This window comes from Neoarius graeffei, chromosome 1 (assembly GCF_027579695.1).
Source record: "Neoarius graeffei isolate fNeoGra1 chromosome 1, fNeoGra1.pri, whole genome shotgun sequence".
NCBI lineage: Eukaryota > Metazoa > Chordata > Actinopteri > Siluriformes > Ariidae > Neoarius > Neoarius graeffei.
The window spans coordinates 90630380-90649913 of record NC_083569.1 but is presented as its reverse complement, the minus strand read 5'-3'; the positions used below and the strand labels follow the sequence as shown (position 1 = coordinate 90649913).

Genomic DNA, 19534 nt, shown 5'->3' with positions numbered 1-19534 from the left:
CAAAAGCTTGTCAGTCCTCTCTCTGTTTTTTATACCAGCATCGATTTCACGTACCTTCGCTTCGTCTTGCTAGTCAACTGTATTCGGCACTTTGAGTAAAAAAGCCGATACAAAAGAGAAACGTATTTTTGAAGCGCAGCGACGATGAACATGTGCAAGTTTCGATAAAATAGAACGATGCGGGTACTTTTGTGAGAACTGTTATGATTGGCTTTTGTTCTCTCCCACACTCTTGTAAGAACTGTTATGATTGGCTTTTGTTCTCTCCCACACTCTTGTAAGAACTGTTATGACTGGCTATCATGCTCTTGCCAGCGATGTTTTGGCCAATTACATTGTAGAAAACACGTATTCTACCACGAGATTTAGCGAGACTAAAGATGGCGAAACATGTAAACATGTAACGCTTGAGTATCACGAAGGAACATACCCCAACCCCCCTCAATGAAAAAAAAAATCTCAACGGATTTGGCATAATATCGATTTTTGCTCAGAAAAAGCGGAAATCCGCCGAAAAGCGGAAAACTCTCATCCCTGTATAATGAAGGTGTCGATGGTTAGAACGTGCGAACAGAAATACGCACGTAATTGACCAAATGTAGGGTATGAATGGGCCTTAGCATGGTATTTTACGGTACATACGATGACCACTGTCCATTCTCTTCCAACCAACGATGCAGCAATAGTTATCATCGCCTTCAGGAAAATCAGAGTGGCAAGATACACACACATAGCAAACATGACTGTTTGCTAGCATCCGAGCTTCGTGGAAGTGAGAGCATTAGCAGGCAACACTGCTAATGGACAGTAACCCGTCTAGCCGAGAAAACTTTGCTGACGACTTTAACAGCTAATCTGCCTTACTGAAATACCAACAAATCCTTCTAAACAATAAAAGAACCATTCAAAATAAGCACGAAAATAGCTTGATACTGACTTAAAGATTGGAATCAACATCAAGGTTTCACCGGGTTTAATTACCAATGTTAGCAGCCACCTCACTCCTTTACATTTACTTAAAGCCAGTTAGTTCCTGTCCTTTTGGTTAACATCGTGCAGTAAAAAAAGATAGTTATTGCCAAAGCCTAGCATCTATACTCGTATTATTATGCAGAATGATTTTACCAACCTTTTATTCAGCCACACAACACGTGCTTATCCAGATGCTCTCGAAGCAGCAGCCAAGTCAGTCAGCAGCAGGCAGCAGATGCAACGCCACAAGGTGCGAAATGTTTCCATTTTTGCTCAGGGGGTGGAGATTTCCCACGTAGTTTTCTTCTTGCTTTTTTGTTGTTATCCCGTAGGCCTTGGGCTTGCAGTGGAATATGCGTGCTTTCTTTTAGGTTATAGCAAACTTTATCTGTTATGCTCTAAAATTGAGAAATTTTATTTTTAATTGTAATTAATTTCGCGGGTTTTTTTAAGATTATTTTATTACATCTCAACTGGTAGGTATGAGAGTAAAATTCTTTGTGTTATTGAATTGAATTGAATTGAATTGAATTGAATTGGAGTTGAATTGGAGCCTTGCTGGAACCCACTTATAGCCCATCTATTAGTTTAGCCCATCTACTGCCCACCTATTACCCATGTGGGCTCCAACAACAAAGCCCACTTATTGCCCATGCTTAATTTAGCCCATTTAATGCCCACCCATTGCCCATGTGGGGCCCAACAACAAAGCCCACTAATTGCCCATGCTTAATTTAGCCCATTTAATGCCCACCCATTGCCCATGTAGGGCCCAACAACAAAGCCCACTCGAAGCCCATGCCCAGCCGAAGCCCACCTAGCCCAAATGAGGCCCATGTGGGCCCCAACTGTATGTGTTTGCAGGATTGCCTCAGCTTTCATGTAAGAAAAAAAAAAAAACTTAATACTAGTACTGTGTGCAGGCAGTCTCTCCTGAAGACTAAATTACACAATAATTATAAACTAATAAAATAAATGGCTCAGGCATCATAGAAGAAAAAAAAAACAATTTGAACAGAATCTCACAGTATGATGCTGAAGCTGCCTAAACAATGGAAAATAAAATACCATTTTGGCAAAAATGTTGGCATCCATTAATTTCTTGTATTAAGTAAAAAATAATGTAAAGCGCGCACAGTCCTTCACTGTAAACATAACACACTTTCAGTAACAGAATTTAAGCCTATATAAACACTGACTCGCACATGCAGTGTTGCCAGATACTGCTGACGGTTTCCAGCCCAAAATATGTTCAAAACCCGCCAAAATGCACTTAAAACCGCCCAATCTGGCAACACTGTGCACATGCTGCTTTTCTTGAACGTATACACGGAAGTAAGGTGGAAGGTAGTTTGTCAACGTCACCTCAAGACGACGCCAACGATTGGTCAAATTTGCGGGAAAATTGCGGTGATTGGATATAATTGCAACACCACCCTGAATTCACGGGGATTGGTTGAATTTGCATTGAAGTTGCAAATCGCAACATCATGAAATCCTGGAGGGTCTGATCAATGCGCTCTCCATACTATAAAGCACAATAGCGTAGCCTAAATGTCACCAGCTCAATCGTGTCAAAGGCTATATAAAGTTGTATAAACTTACCTTAAGATGTAGATGCAGGCAGGATGTAGCTTATCAGAGTTGTCTCCTCATGCTGTCTCAGATAGGCAACGCACGCAATGTCAGGCCGGGTGCGTCAGTGTCGCTGTGCGTGCGGGCGGGCGCGGACTGAGACTATGGCAGCCCAAATTAGACTATGGCGGGCCGCCATAGTCTCATCAATGTGTGGGAAACACTGCTTTAACTTTTCCCGCCTCTTATTGCCCCTGTCCCAACTTTTTTGAGATGTGTTGCTGTCATGAAATTTCAAATGAGCCAATATTTGGCATGAAATTTCAAAATGTCTCACTTTCGACATTTGATATGTTGTCTATGTTCTATTGTGAATACAATATCAGTTTTTGAGATTTGTAAATTATTGCATTCCGTTTTTATTTACAATTTGTACTTTGTCCCAACTTTTTTGGAATCGGGGTTGTACATGGTACAAATCAACTTTTTTTTTTAATTCGATGTTCAACTTTCACAGTTATGATAAAGCAGTGTCTCTTTGTAATTGTCATCGTTGTAAGCTCACTTGCTAGGCACAAGGCTAAATAATGGCAATAAATTACTTTCACTTTACAGTGCTGGAGCTGCAGGAGCAGGTGTCATGCAACAGGCAGGAATTTGTGAGGATTCACCTCCAATACTAAGTCGCTCATAAAACTGCAACCTTTTCTGGTTCAAACAGAACCAATTGGGACCATGTACACCCTTTCTATTTTGTGCTACAATGTTAAGTAGAGGTGTGTGTGTGTGTGTGTGTGTGTGTGTGTGTGTTGGGGGTCAGCGCACAATTACCGTTATTTATTTATTTTACTAAAATCATCGTATCTCTGCAATCATAAAAGATTTTTTTCCCAAAATTCCCAAACCTATGATCTTCTTGCAGTGTCCCTTTACACAGAGCTGATTTTAAGGTGAATTAAACCTGTTTGAAATTTTAAGGTAAAGTCCCTACAATAATCACGGAACTGGCGTGAGGGAAAAGGCCATTGCAAGATTAATTTATAATTTATCACTTTATGATAAACTTCCCTGTGTATTTCTGAAGCTTGTCATTACCTTTTTGTCCACTGAAACACGTGTGATGTTATATTACATCTAAAAACATGATTTCAATATCAAATGAATGGACACGCCATCCTGTTATCTCTCTCAACTCATCATTTTTTCCTGTATTTGTAGGATCTGAAAGAGATTCTCTCACAACACAAGCAAAATTTACGCTGTTCAATTAATACTGTATTTTCAGTTACTATTAACACATCATATCCATCTTCCATCAAATATGTGATTTTCCGATGTGAAAATCAGCACTCTCCAGTCACAAGACAAAGCAATTCTACAGAGATGCGAGAGCATTCTATGTCAGAAGCTTTACAAAAATAAAGGAAAAATTCCCAGTGAGAGATCAAATCTTGACGAATCTGTCAGTGGTCAATCCTGAGAACCATGATGATGTGAAACCAGAGCAGATTTTGACCTTGGCAGAGAGATTTCCAAACGTAATGAAAGCAGATGCCAGAGAACAACTCCATTTAGAAGTCCTGGATTATGTCTCATCTAATCTGGAAGCACTGGTGCCAAATTATAAGAATTTACCAGTTGATGAGTTCTGGGGAAAGCTGTCCAAAGTCACATCTGTGAGCCCAGGGCAGTTGAGATTCAGGGAGCTCTGTCAGCTGATGAAGCTGCTACTGGTGCTGCCAAATTCTAACTGTGATGTGGAAAGGGCATTCAGCATGGTGCATCTCATCAAGACAGAATTTAGGAGTCAGTTGTTTCACCAAACACTTGTGAATCTGTCTTGCAAGATTAACAAGTTTATTGACACAGAGTGCTACGAGGTGGAGGTGTCTGGAAAATTGCTCAAATCTGCAAAGCAAGCAGCCTCTAAATACAATGAAAGCTTGCAAAAGGAACAGGCATAGAACATAGGAAAGGAAAGAGCCCTTTAGGCCTCGGCCTACATGCACAATTGCATTCATTTTCTTTCATGCAATTCATTCATTATTCTGTTATATTCATCTGTGTTTTGGTATCTAATGCCGCTTTTCCATTACCAACGCGGCTGAGCCGTGCCGTGCTGAGTCGGGCTGAGTCGAGCCGAGTGGGGCTGTTGGAGTTGCATTTCGACTACAACCGCGCTGAACCGTGCTGGCTGGAAGTGGGTGGACACATTGGGTGGAGTTAGCGAAAGTGGGTGGACGTCAGGTGATGTCGTTAGGCGGCGCAAACAGTGACATCAGTGAGCTTTTAAGCGGTAGTCTCACAACCTGGAGAGTAAACAATAAACATGGAGGACATGGAGTCGTTAGTGTTGCTGGTCTTGGTGCTGTGGCTTGTTGTCACCGGCAACGCCAACAGATACTGGCAAGAGCGTATAGACGAGGCGAGGTGCATAAGGCTTCATAATTCTCGTAATTCGTAATTCTCCTTCTTCCGGGTTTACGGTGTTTACAGATCCCAGCGTGCTCGCGGGGCATGTGAGGACACTCCTCCTCACCAATCAGTGCACAGGGGAGTGTCTCCTCATGCCCCTAGCCTCACTCAGCTCGGTTTGGCTCGCTTCAGCCCTACTCCAAAACGGTGCGAGTTTTGGGTGCTAAGCAGGGCTGAAGCGAGCTGAGTTGTGCTGTTTTTAGATAGTCGAAACACGAGCCGTGTCGGGCTGAAGCGAGCTGAAAAAGGGTAGTGGAAAAGGGCCATAAGTAAAGCAATGTTCTGTGGTGAAATATCTATCCTGGCCATCTGTCCTTATTTATGGGGGGTGGGGTGTCCAGATTCAGTCAGTAAGGAGCTTAATATATGGCACATTGTAGTTATCATAGTTGATGGGTTGGGGGCAGCTAAGTCCCCAAGTCAAGGTGTCAGCTCTGAATCTGAGTGAATTGAGTGAATTCAGGTATTGTTCATCTCCAAAAGGCCACCCCAAAATCCACCAGAATGCAGGAAATCACATCAACCAAATCCAAAATTTTCTGGGGGAGTACCCCCATAATCCCCAGCAATGTATTTGTCCCCCCAAAAAAAAAAAATCCCCAAAGAAGGGGTCTTGGGGAGGACTTCCCTGAAATGAATTTTGTCAGGTTGAGATGTCTGTTTTACCTTACTATGTGTAGAGAAGTCTCCATTTACGTCTACAAACTGAAAACAATCAGTCAAATAAGACCTGAGCTAGGAGAGGGCCGTTCCTTAACAACATTTTCTAGTCTATCAAGGAGAATAGTATAATCAATGGTGTCAAAAGTTGCACTCAGTTCAAGCAACACAAGCAAGGAGAGACAGCCCTGATCAGAGCCCAGTCGTAGGTCATTTACCACTTTAACCAGTGCCGTCTCAGCACAGTGATGAAGTCTAAATCCTGATTGATACGTTTCATGAATTTTATTCCTATATAGGTGTGAGCATAACTGCTGTGTCACAACCTTTTCTAGGATCTTGGAGATAAATGAGAGGTTTGATATAGTTGGACAGCTAACAGGGGTTGAGGTCAGGATTTTAAATCAGGGGTTTGATAACTGCTAGTTTAAAGGATTTAAGTACATAGCCAGTGCTGAAGAAAGAACAGATTATTTTTAGTAGAGGTTCAAGTGCTCCTGGTATTGTCTGTTTGAAAAACATGTCGATATGGGATCTAGTACACAATTTGATTTGATGAGGAAATTGGTGAAATTACTATAGTTTTATATATAGTGTCACACTTCATCGTATTATCTTTCACCATGTCAAGAACAGTCTTTAAACTGAAAATGAGCATAAAATAATCACCTCTATGGGGGTTAACAGTTGAGCATGATTTCAGTATATTTAAAGCAATACTTTTTGTTTATTGCCTGTAGCTCAGGGAAGCCACCCAGTGATCATGATGGAGAGTTATGATCACTCAGGAGGGATTAATCTAGTGTGTGAGTCCAGAGGCTGGAAACCTGAACCTGAGGTTGTGTGGCTGGACAGAGAAGGAGACACTCTGCCTGCTGAAGATACACAGATACACAGAGACACTGAGGGCTTCAGTGTGAAACGCCACATCACTGTTTATGATTATAGCGACTCCAACAGATATTACTGTAGACTTCAACAAGAACATCACATGATGGAGACAGAGGTCATCATTAATCGTAAGTGTCTATGATTAAAAGCTCTTATATTTATACTGTAAGATTCTACTGTCGTCATCACAGATGAGGTGATGAAAGATGAAACATGAGCATGATGAACACACTATTTTTGCATTATTTTAATTACTGTATATCTATTTGTAGCGATCAGAGCAGGTGGGCGGAGCACAGAAGTACGGCAGGCCAAAACTGAGTTCCAAAAACTCTTTTTTTATTATCAGCTTTAAACACTCTCCCAGCCACACGCGCACACACACACACACACACACACACACACACACACACACACACACACACACACACACACACACACGAGTCTTCTGGTTGGTTGGGGAGAGAGCTCCCTTCCTCTGCTCTCTCTCTCCTTTAATAGGGTGTGGTCACTGGGGAAGACACACAAACACAGGTTAACTAACATCAAGTGCAGTGATTCTGCCACTTACCTTCCCTGACTCCGCCCTCCGTTCACAGACCAACGCTTGACCACACCCCTGCTGCCATATACCCCCACCACCTGACTCAGGCCGGGCAGCCGTCCGGCCTGCAGCCGACTCCCCCTGTGACGGGAGAGGAAATCCGCCACGACCATCTGCACCCCCGGCCTGTGGACCACCTTGAAGTTAAAGGGCTAGAGTGCCAGATACCAACAGGTGATCCGCGCATTGGCATCCTTCATGCGGTGGAGCCAGTGGAGGGGTGCGTGGTCCGAACAGAGGGTGAAAGGGTGTCCCAGTAGGTAGTAGCGGAGGGCAAGGCCCGCCCACTTGATGGCCAGGCACTCCTTTTCTATCGTGCTGTAGCGGCCCTCATGCACCGACAGCTTCCTGCTGATGTACAGCACTGGACAATCCTCCCCCTCCACCTCCTGGGACAGAACAGCCCCCAGCCCTCTGTCCAACGTGTCCTTCTGCAACATAAAGGGGAGAGAAAAGTCAGGGGAGTGTAACAGTGGCCCCCCACACAGTGCAGCCTTTACCTCAGAAAAAGCCTGTTGGCATTGCTCCGTCCACTGGACCGGATCTGGTGCCCCCTTTTTAGTGAGATCAGTCAGTGGGCTGGTGACGTCCGAATAATTAGGTATAAACCTACGATAGTAGCCAGCCAGCCCCAGGAACTGTCTCACCCCCTTTTTGGTCTTGGGCAGGCCGCAATTGCTGCTGTCTTATTAATTGGGGGACGCACCTGCCCATTGCCAAAGTGGAAGCCAAGATACCATACTTCCACCCGCCCAATCACACACTTCTTCGGGTTGGCTGTGAGACCCGCTCACCTCAGTGACCTAAGGACAGCCCTTAGGTGTTGTAAATGCCATGGCCAGTCATTACTATAGATTATAATATCGTCCAGGTATGCGGCCGCATAGGTGGCCTGGGGGCGGAGGACCCTATCCATTAGCCGCTGGAATGTAGTGAGCACCCCAAACAGCCCAAAAGGAGGTGTGACAAACTGGTGTAAGCCAAACGGTGTGGAAAAGGCAGTTTTCTCTTGGGATAATGGAGTCAAGGGTATCTGCCAATATCCCTTTGTCAAATCCAGTGTCGAATAGAAACGAGCAGTGCCTAGTCGATCCAGCAACTCGTCAATATGAGGTATTGGGTATGCATCAAATTTAGACACCGTGTTGACTTTTCTATAGTCCACACAGAACCGGACCAACCCGTCGGCCTTGAGGACCAAGACCACCGGGCTGCTCCAGTCACTGTGGGACTCCTCAACGATGCCCATGTCGAGCATGGCTTCGAGTTCTTCCCGAACCACCTTTTTCTTGTGTTCGGGCAGCCTGTAAGGGCGGCTGCGCACTACCACCCCCGGGGGCGTCTCAATGTGGTGTTCTATGAGGTGGGTGCGGCCAGGCAGGGGCAAGAACACATCCGAAAATTCGGTCTGCAACTGGGCAACCTCTGTGAGTTGGGTTGGGGAGAGGTGGTCTCCACAGGGGAACGGAGAGGTAAGCAATGTCAATGTTCCCTTTTGAACCTTCGGCCTCAGCTCCGCCTTCTCCGGAACCAACGACACTAATGCCACAGGGACCTCCTCGTTCCAAAGTTTGAGCAGATTGAGGTGGTAAATCTGTAGCGCCCCACCCCTGTCCATTCGCCTCACCTCATAGTCGATGTCCCCGACTTGCTGTGTGACTTCAAAGGGTCCTTGCCACTTGGCGATCAATTTGGAGCTCGACGCGGGCAACAGCACGAGTACTTTATCTCCCGGTGCGAACTCCCTAAGGCGCGTGCCCCTGTCGTATAGGCAGATTTGTCGTTCTTGGGCCTGCCACAAATTCTCCTGGGTTAGGTGTGCGAGTGTGTGGAGTTTTACACACAGGTCGATAACATATTGAATTTCATTTTTGCTCATTGAAGGTCCCTCCTCCCAATTTTCCCACAGTACATCTAGGATGCCACGCGGCTTATGCCCATATAATAATTCAAAGGGGGAGAACCCCGTTGAGGCTTGTGGGACCTCTCGCACTGCGAATAACAGGGGTTCGAGCCATTTGTCCCAGTTGCGTGCATCCTCACATACAAACTTTTTTTAATTATGTTTTTGAGGGTGCGATTAAACCGTTCAACTAAGCCATCTGTTTGTGGGTGATAAACGCTGGTGCGGATCAGCTTAATTCCCAGTAACCCATACAGTTCGTGCAGTGTGCATGACATAAACGTAGTGCCTTGATCAGTCAGAATCTCTTTGGGGATTCCAACTCGGGAGATGACATGGAAGAGTGCTTCCGCAATACTCCGTGCTGAGATATTGCGAAGAGGCACTGCTTCCGGATATCGCATTGCATAGTCCACCAGAACTAAAATAAAGCGATACCCTTGTGTTGACCGATCTAATGGCCTGATGGGATCCATCCCAATTCTTTTGAATGGGGTCTCGATTAATGGCAGGGGGCACAAAGGCGCTTTTGGAATGGCCGCTGGATTTACTAACTGGCATTCGCGGCACGCCGTACACCACCTACGGACATCGCCGCAAATCCCTGGCCAATAGAACCAGGCCATCATTCAGGCTAGTGTCTTATCCTGCCCCAAGTGTCCAGCTATGGGATTAAAGTGAGCCACCTGGAATATACATTCCCGGCGGCTCTTTGGGATCAAAAGCTGTGTAAGCAGCTCCTTAGTCTGAGTGTCCTGCGTCACTTGGTATAGTCTATCCTTCACAATGGAAAAATAGGGGAAGGACAGAGTGGCATTTGGCTGGAGTGTTTGACCATCGATTATTCTCACTTGGTCAAACGCATGCCACAGAGTCTCGTCTCGCGACTGCTCTAATGGAAAATCTATGAGGGATTCCCCGAGAGAGGGAGGAGGAGTCGGCGGCTCCTCACTCTGACGCGGTGATGACATAGACGGCTCTGTGACAGCTGCTCCCGCCAATGCCACACCGGGACCTCCCCCTACTGAACTATGGCAGGCCCCACTCTTCACTAAGTGAGTCATTAATTCCTGAAATCCCAGCCAATCAGTCCCCAAAATTATCGAGTGGGTAAGGCGAGGATTAACCGCCACCTTTACTCTAAATTTTTCCCCTCGAAATAGAATGTGGACCGACACTAAAGGGTAGTTGTGAACATCCCCGTGCACACACACAACACCTTCACCAATTGTGCTCTCCCCAATGCCTCGTCTTGCACCAGGCTTTGGTGGATTGAGGTCTGATTACAGCCGGAGTCCACCAAAGCCTGATACGTATCCCCTTGGCATATGCGATACTCTCTGGCCTGATCGAGGGCAGTCCCTGGCGCGTCGGGGATCCGGACCACTGCGCCCACCTCCATCGCCGAGCACTGATGCTGGAGGTGCCCCAGCTCCCCACAGCACCAGCAAACTGGCCCAGACTCTCTCACCTGGGGGGGGAGAGACAGACACAGAAGTGGGAAACGATAGGGCACCGTGGGTGCAGCGGGCCGGCTGGGGTAGAGCCGGCCCCCGCCTCCACGGTGGGGGAACGGGGCGAAGACGAGGAACAGAAGGGGAGGGGGGGAGAGAGAGAGGAGAGGGGAGAAGAGGAGACATGCTGTCCTGCTGTCGCAACAGCCGCCAAATGGTCCTCCACCAGCTTGATGGCCTGATCCAGCGACGCCGGGTGATGGCACTGGACCCACTCCACTGTTCCTTCAGGAAGTCGGGCGATTAATTGTTTCAGCGCCACCAAAGCGACAATTCCCTCGGCGTCGCAGGTGTCGGCCCTCAGCCACCGCTGACAGGCGTCCCGGAGTTGCTTGCCAAACGCGAATGGCCGGCCGACTTCCTCCAGGCACAGAGCGTGGAAGCGCTGTTGTTGTTGCTCTGGGGTGCACCCCATATGCTGGAGGACGGCCCGGCGGAGGTTGGCGTTGGCCAGCCAGCTGTCGGCGGGGAGCTGTAGCGCGGCCGGCTGCGCCTCGCCCGTTAGCAGGGGGAGGAGGCGCGCTGCGCGCTGTTCCACCGGCCAGCCCCAGGCCTCTGCTGCCTGCTCAAAGAGTGCGAGGAAGGCCTCGGGGTTGTTGTGCGGGCCCATCTTCGTTAGGGTGAGGTGGGGAGGGCCCACGGCGGTGGAGGTGGTGGACCCCGCTGACGCGAGTAGGTGCCGGAATGCCTGACGATCTTCCTGCTGCGCCAGCACCAGGGCCTCGAACCTTTGCTCCTGCTCCTTCCAGAGGGCAACCAGCACCTGGTGCTGGCTCTGTTGGGCTGTGGCAAGGGCATGGATCAGGTCCTGGAAGGGGGAGGATCCCATGGGGCTGTTCTCCTCTGTGCTCCAATCCCGGGTTTCGGCACCACTGTAGCGATCAGAGTGGGTGGGAGGAGCACAGAAGTACGGCAGGCCAGAACGGAGTTCCAAAAACACTTTTTATTATCAGCTTTTCAGCTTTAAACACTCTCCCAGCCACACACACACACACACACACACACACACACACACACACACACACACACAAGTCTTCTGGTTGGGGAGAGAGCTCCCTTCCTCTGCTCTCTCTCTCTCCTTTTATAGGGCGCAGTCAGAGGGGAAGACACACAAACACAGGTTAACTAACATCAGGTGCAGTGATTCTGCCACTTACCTTCCCTGACTCCACCCTCCATTCACAAACCGACGCTTGACCATGCCCCCGCTGCCACACTATTATACAGTAATATTATATATCTATTGCATAACTACTAAACACACACATTCTGTCAGTAAGTGTGTGTTTAGTAGTTATCAAATTCTTCACAAATTCTTGCACAGTTTCTTAAAAATATCTCTAACACTAATCTTGCTCTCATTTTAGGCAAAGTCTTTGATGCTTGGAGGTGGGTTGTCGGTGTTTCAATTTCAGCATGTCTTATTGCTGTTGGATCGATAGCAACTGCAGTTATCTGTATCAAGAAAGGTAGTATTTCAATCATTTTCCATTGTAATGCCTCTAGCTTCAATTATACTGCAGTTTATACCATCACTTTAGTCCACAGATTCCCAGCCCTGGTCCTGGAGAACCCCTATTCGACACATTTTAATGTTTTTCCTGCTCAAATGCACTCACTTTAACTCAGGAAGGGCTGTTAATGAACTGATTGTCTGGATCAGGTGAGTTAGAGCACAGAAAACACTAATATGTGTCAGACAGTGGGTTCTCCAGGACCAGGTCATCGCAGGGTGAACACATAGACACAAACAACCATTCACACTAAAGCTGTATATGTACAACTTATTACTTATCTCACAGATCACAGGTTCCTATATGAGCACCAGTCAGGTTTCTGATCCTCTCACTCCACAGATACATGTTTGGCATATCTTACTGACTATATCAAGTCAGAACAGGACAAAGGCAATTTTACAGGAATGGTTTTATTGGCCCTTCAGAAGGCCTTTGACACTGTGGAACATAGTATTTTGTTAATTAAATTGGAAGCTTTTGGTTTTCAAAAACCTGCTGTTAACTGGTTTAAAGTCTACCTTTCTGATAGGCAGCAGTGTGTTGGGGTTGGTGGTGTCACCTCCTCACCTGCAAATGTGGTCTGTGGGGTCCCCCAGGGATCAAGATTAGGTTCCTTACTCTTTTTGATTTATGTTAATGATATGCCCTCAGCAGTGAAATGTAAACTACTGCTGTATGCTGATGATTCTGCCCTTCTGGTATTGGGCAAAAACATTGTGAATATTCAGCAATTATTCTTTAAATTCGTTTTTTAAGACAAGGATTTTTTAAGATGTTACCTTGACAGTTTCGCCGTGAACTACCTGTCAAATTGGGTGGGACGTTCACGCCTCCGTAGAGTAACATCAGCTGATAAGGCACGTCACCACACGACATCTGGTGACTGTTTGAAGAAGGCGGAAGTTTATCGCCGAAACTGTCAAGGTAACATCTTAAAAAATCCTTGTCTTAAAAAACGAATTTAAAGAATAGTTTCAATAGGTAGACATAATGAACTTTTACTACATATTAAAAATAAGTTATGGAGAAGATTGTGCCAAAGAGGTATGCTACCTGGAAAAGCTAAAGAAAAAATTGGCGCGACAAAGAAACCATCTCCGCTTCAATCTCCGCTGCCGGGACGAAGGCATCATTCCAGCAAGCCTCTACATAAAAAATCCAATTCCAACAAGAAACATGGAAAGGGCCATCGAAAAAGCGCGAATGACTCTGGTAAGAGAAAGAATTAGATGCACGACAAACAAAATCAACAACTTAAATACAGAAATAACACAAAGAACACAAGATTTCAAACGCCGGTACAAACTCAGCAGGGACATGGAAAAAAATATGGAAGAACATCTGAATATAATACAAGAACAAGAATTCTCAAAAACAAAAACACGCCATATTAAAAAACTAAATAGACTTATCAAAAAGAAAGAAAATAAATGCAAGGACATGCAAATAAATGAAAAATGGATTTGCAACCTGTCTAAACACACACTAACAACAGCAGAACACACTATACTCTCACGGGGACTAAACTATGCCATCACACCAAATAAAATCCCGAACGAAGAATTCATATTAGCCACGGAACTAGCATGCAACATGTTACAGGACCAAGGACAGAAGGCCGTATTAAGAAACGAAATAGCAGGCATCCTCACCTCAGCTAAACCGCCACCCAGAAACACAACTAAACAGGAAATGGAAGCCATCAGAACACTCACAAAGAACAAGAAAATAACAATATTACCGGCTGATAAAGGGAGGACCATGGTTATCATGGACACTAATCAATATGAAAAACAAATGAATGAAATGCTCACGGACCCAAACACATATGAAATACTCAAAAAAGACCCGACGGAGGAAAAGAAAAAAAGACTAAAACTATTACTCAAACCGTTAATGGACAACAATAAAATCGATAAACAAACATACAACCACCTCATCCCCACAGCAGACATCACCCCCCGAATATACGGCACACCGAAAATTCATAAACCCGGAGCACCACTAAGACCCATAGTAGACAGTATAGGATCAGTTACTTACAACCTTTCCAAGACACTGGCAGACATAATTAAACCACTCCTCGGACTCACGGAATACCATTGCAAAAACTCAAAACAACTGGCGAAAGAACTAAAGGAAATCAAGATTAAAAAGGATGAAATTTTCGTATCACATGACGTCATATCCCTCTTTACAAAAACACCGGTCACAAACACTCTCAACATAGTAGAAAACCGGTTAAAAGCAGACAGAACCCTGTAAAAATGTACAAAACTTACAGCACAGGACATAACAAAACTATTGCATTTCATTTCCACTTCCACATATTTCCAATTCAGAGGCACAATCTACAGACAAAAAGAGGGATTTGCAATGGGGGACCCGCTATCTGCCACTCTATGCAACTTTTTTATGGAGGATCTGGAAACCCGAGCCATAGAAACAGCACCGGATGACTGCAAACCTATCTTCTGGAAAAGATACGTTGATGACATTCTTGAAATAACCAAAACAGGTCACACACAACAATTCACGGATCATCTAAACTCCATAGACAAGACAGGCAACATCAAATTCACACACGAAGAGGAAACGGACAAGACAATAGCTTTTCTGGACTTAAAAATACACCACACAGAAGAAGGGAACATTAAAATCACAACATACAGAAAACCTACACACACCGACCAATATCTACTCTGGACATCTGAACATCCCATCGCACATAAAACGTCAGTAATCAGAACACTATACGACCGAGCACAAAGCATCACGGAGGAGAAAGACAGACAGGAGGAGGACCAACACATCCAACAGGCATTAAAAAACTGCCAATATCCACTGTGGGCAATCCGAAAAGGGAAACTACAGACACAAACAAAGGAAAAAAATAAACAAACAAGGAGAAACACCGAAAAAACAAACCGAGGCTTTGTCACACTACCATACATAAAAGGAGTTACAGAACGCATCCAACGATCCATGAGGAAATACCACATCAACACCCCGGTCAAACCATACAAGAACCTCCGACAGCTGCTAGTTCACCCCAAAGACAAAATACAACTGGACAATAAATGCAACATCATATATGAAATCCCTTGCCGTTCATGTAATAAAGTTTATATTGGAGAAACGGGCAGATGCTTCCATACTAGAAAAAAAGAACACCAAATAGAATGTGAAAAAGAAACAACAAAAAGACTCACAAGATCCGAAAAAGAAAAAGCACACCAAGAAAACTTAAAATCAGCCATTTCAGACCACTGTAAACGACATAATCATATAATGAATTGGGAGGAGGCCAGAGTCATTCGCGCTGAAGAAAATAGATTCCAACGTTGGATTTTAGAGGCAGTGGAGATAGGAAAGCGTGCGCAGAGAACGATGAACCGGGATGAGGGAGCGTATGCACTGTCGCACACCTGGAGCGCCGTCCTGGAGGAGCGACCTGACAGCAGGAGGCGTGAACTACCTGTCAAATTGGGCGGGACGTTCACGCCTCCGTAGAGTAACATCAGCTGATAAGGCACGTCACCACTCGACATCTGGTGACTGTTTGAAGAAGGCGGAAGTTTATCGCCGAAACTGTCAAGGTAACATCTTAAAAAATCCTTGTCTTAAAAAACGAATTTAAAGAATAGTTTCAATAGGTAGACATAATGAACTTTTACTAAATATTCAGCAATGTCTGTCTTGTGAGCTTCAATCAGTCCAAGAGTGGCTTGTAGAAAACAAGTTGTCTCTGCATCTTGGCAAGACAGAATCCATACTTTTTGGCTGCAAACGTAGACTTAATAGTAACGAGTCTCTGGACGTCACATATAATGGTCAAAAAATTACCAGTAAACCCTGTGTCAAATACTTAGGCTGTGATTTAGACCAGTCTCTTAGTGGTAACCATATAGCTGACGATATTATACATACAGTGGTGCTTGAAAGTTTGTGAACCCTTTATAAATTTCTATATTTCTGCATAAATATGACCTAAAACATCATCAGATTTTCACACAAGTCCTAAAAGTAGATAAAGAGAACCCAGTTAAAAAAATGAGACAAAAATATTATACTTGGTCATTTATTGATTGAGGAAAATGATCCAATATTACATATCTGTGAGTGGCAAAAGTATGTGAACCTCTAGCATTAGCAGTTAATTTGAAGGTGAAATTATAGTCAGGTGTTTTCAATCAATGGGATGACAATCAGGTGTGAGTAGGCACCCTGTTTTATTTAAAGAACAGGGATCTATCAAAGTCTTCACAACACATGTTTGTGGAAGTGTATCATGGCACAAACAAAGATGATTTCTGAGGACCTCAGAAAAAGCGTTGTTGATGTTAATCAGGCTGGAAAAGGTTACAAAACCATCTCTAAAGAGTTTGGATTCTACCAATCCAGAGTCAGACAGATTGTGTACAAATGGAGGAAATTCAAGACCATTGTTACCCTCCCCAGGAGTGGTTGACCAAATAGATCACTCCAAGAGTAAGGCATGTAATAGTCAGCGAGGCCACAAAGGACCCCAGGGTAACTTCTAAGCAACTGAAGGCCTCTCTCACATTGGCTAATGTTAATGGTCATGAGTCCACCATCAGGAGAACACTGAACAACAATGGTGTGCATGGCAGGGTTGCAAAGAGAAAGCCACTGCTCTCCATAAAGAGCATTGCTGCTTGTCTGCAGTTTGCTAAAGATCATATGGACAAGCCAGAAGGCTATTGGAAAAATGTTTTGTGGATGGATGAGACCAAAATAGAACTTTTTGGTTGAAATGAGAAGCATTATGTTTGGAGAAAGGAAAACACTGCATTCCAGCATAAGAACCTTATCCCATCTGTGAAACGTGGTGGTAGTATCATGGTTTGGGCCTGTTTTGCTGCATCTGGGCCAGGACGGCTTGCCATCATTGATGGAACAATGAATTCTGAATTATACCAGTGAATTCTAAAGGAAAACGTCAGGACATCTGTCCATGAACTGAATCTCAAGAGAAGGTGGATCATGCAGCAAGACAACGACCCTAAGCACACAAGTCGTTCTAATAAAGAATGGTTAAAGAAAAATAAAGTTAATGTTTTGGAATGGCCAAGTCAAAGTCCTGACCTTCATCCAATCGAAATGTTGTGGAAGGACCTGAAGCGAGCAGTTCATGTGAGGAAACCCACCAACATATCAGGGTTGAAGCTGTTCTGTACAGAGGAATGGGCTAAAATTCCTCCAAGCCGGTGTGCAGGACTGATCAACAGTTACCGGAAACATTTAGTTGCAGTTATTGCTGCACAAGGGGGTCACACCAGATACTGAAAGCAAAGGTTCACATACTTTTGCCACTCACAGAAATGTAATATTGGATCATTTTCCTCAATAAATAAAAGACCAAGTATAATATTTTTGTCTCATTTGTTTAACTAGGTTCTCTTTATCTACTTTTAGGACTTGTGTGAAAATCTGATGTTGTTTTAGGTCATATTTATGCAGAAATATAGAAAATTCTAAAAGGTTCACAAACTTTCAAACATTACATGCATATATATATATGTGTGTGTGTGTGTGTGTGTGTGTGTGTGTGTGTGTATGTATGTATGTGCCCCCATTACCACTCCTACCTTGCGATGTTTGGGGCATGTTTTGAAGGAAAATCAGTGTTTTGGGCCGGTTTGCTGCCATGATGCACTCAGGCAGACCGGAAATACCCCTGGGAAATCCCCAATCACAACAAATGCCCTCAATCACTTTGCTGCTGCACTGGTACCGTGACGCTTCAGTGCACGGGCGAGATCATGGTTTATGGTTTTTGTGTGGTGGGTATACAGTACATCTCCACCTTTCAATCATGCTAAAAAGAGGCGCGAATGGCGCTCCGCACCCCATAGATTCGTATTTTTGACAGTTTAATGAGAGTAGGACAATAGCCAGAAAGAGAAGAGGAAAGAAGTGAAACTGAAACGAAAATTTGAAGTGTTAAGTCGGCTGAGGTATGAAGGTGCTACTCAAGATTGTGGCATTTGTGCAGTAAGTGCAGTCTGCAGGGGGTATTATTAATTATTTTTTTAACTGCAACAGAACTCATTTAAACTTTTGGTTCATGGTGTTCTGGCAGTGGTTCAAGTAATAAAACAGCATTATTATAAACTACATTGTTGTCAGATGATGACTTTATTTATTGCTCATGTGAACCCCATGCTGCAAACCACAGCATCACAGACCTCCACTTATTGTAGGAAACTTTTGTTAACAGTAAAAAGTGTCAGTGTCAGTACCACCATAGAATGCTCCAAAAAGTCACCAGATGCCACCACATGGGCTCCCTTTTTTCAAAATAAAGAGGATCCAATCAAAAGTGGCTACAGGGATTTTAAAAAAATGTACAGGGGTCGCCAATCACACACAGTTTGTTCATGAGCTAATATACGAGTGTACTAGTGAACTCCAGCCTACATTCAGCAGTAATCAGGAGCTGGAAGAACTGTGAGTCGAGAGCATGTTGCTGTGTCTGTCAGCACTGCATGCTACTGCTGCTGATCCTCCACATAGCCGTGCCACTGCCACAGTGGGCAGCTCTGAAGTTAATCAGCACAGCAGTCACAGTGTTGCTGCCCAGTGCTTCTGTGGCTGAGTGCATTATAGACGCAGTACTGCAGACTTATTAAAGAGCTTCAGACAGAGAAATCCAGAAAACAGAATTTAAAGAGAATATGATCTTCAAAAAACAAACTGACGGATAAACACAAAACAGTAGAACAGATGATTTATCAGTAAATCCACAACTGAATTCACAGGGAATTTCAGCAAGGCTTCAGATCACTCACGGTATATGATATTATTTACTCTTGAATTAATTGATGAATGTTTGTTTATTTGTTTGTTAAAATAATGGACCTGTTTTCTCCTCAGAGCTTCAAAAGCAGAAGCAAAAAGCAGGGAAGAGTGAGCTTTTTGTCCTTTAAAAATCACACTAATTAATTGAAGGAAACTTAAAGGTGCTGAGTGCAAAGTCATCTGAAATTTTCAGAGTTTTTTTTTTTTTAATCGTGCATGGCATTTTCCTGTGTCTCGCAAGAACAATATCATGTGGACGAGATGTGATCATTTTGATGCGCTAAGAGTCGCTTTTCTCCATTTGGGGACTGTTTTCCTACTTCTTGAGGTAAACTGTACGGCCCCATGGAAGCAGCCGAATGTGAGGAGCTTTAACTAATTAGCATAACTATGGAACTGCGTCACACCAAGATCACACAGAAAACACTGTAACTCTGCATCGACCTCAGAGAGTTTTGAGTCACAGGGATGTAATTTGTGGTTGAATAGAAGCTATTTGCAAATGTCAGTCATGTGACTTTTGCTTGTGAGTTTACTTCCGGTGAATGAAGTGGTGGTCAGACAAACCAATTTGGCTGCCATTTTGTAAAGAGCGAGT

The 19534-nt window shown here is 44.4% G+C and overlaps 1 protein-coding gene across 1 annotated transcript in view; it reads left to right on the top strand.

Moving 5' to 3' along the window:
* The window catches only part of LOC132885450 (butyrophilin subfamily 1 member A1-like), a 192108-nt gene that overhangs the window by 108287 nt on the left and 64287 nt on the right, over nucleotides 1-19534 (top strand). Inside the window, exons 3-4 of the mRNA XM_060920131.1 lie at nucleotides 6423-6701; nucleotides 11962-12063. Of these exons, the coding sequence (XP_060776114.1) occupies nucleotides 6423-6701; nucleotides 11962-12063 (381 nt within the window). The remainder of the gene's footprint in view (nucleotides 1-6422; nucleotides 6702-11961; nucleotides 12064-19534) is intronic.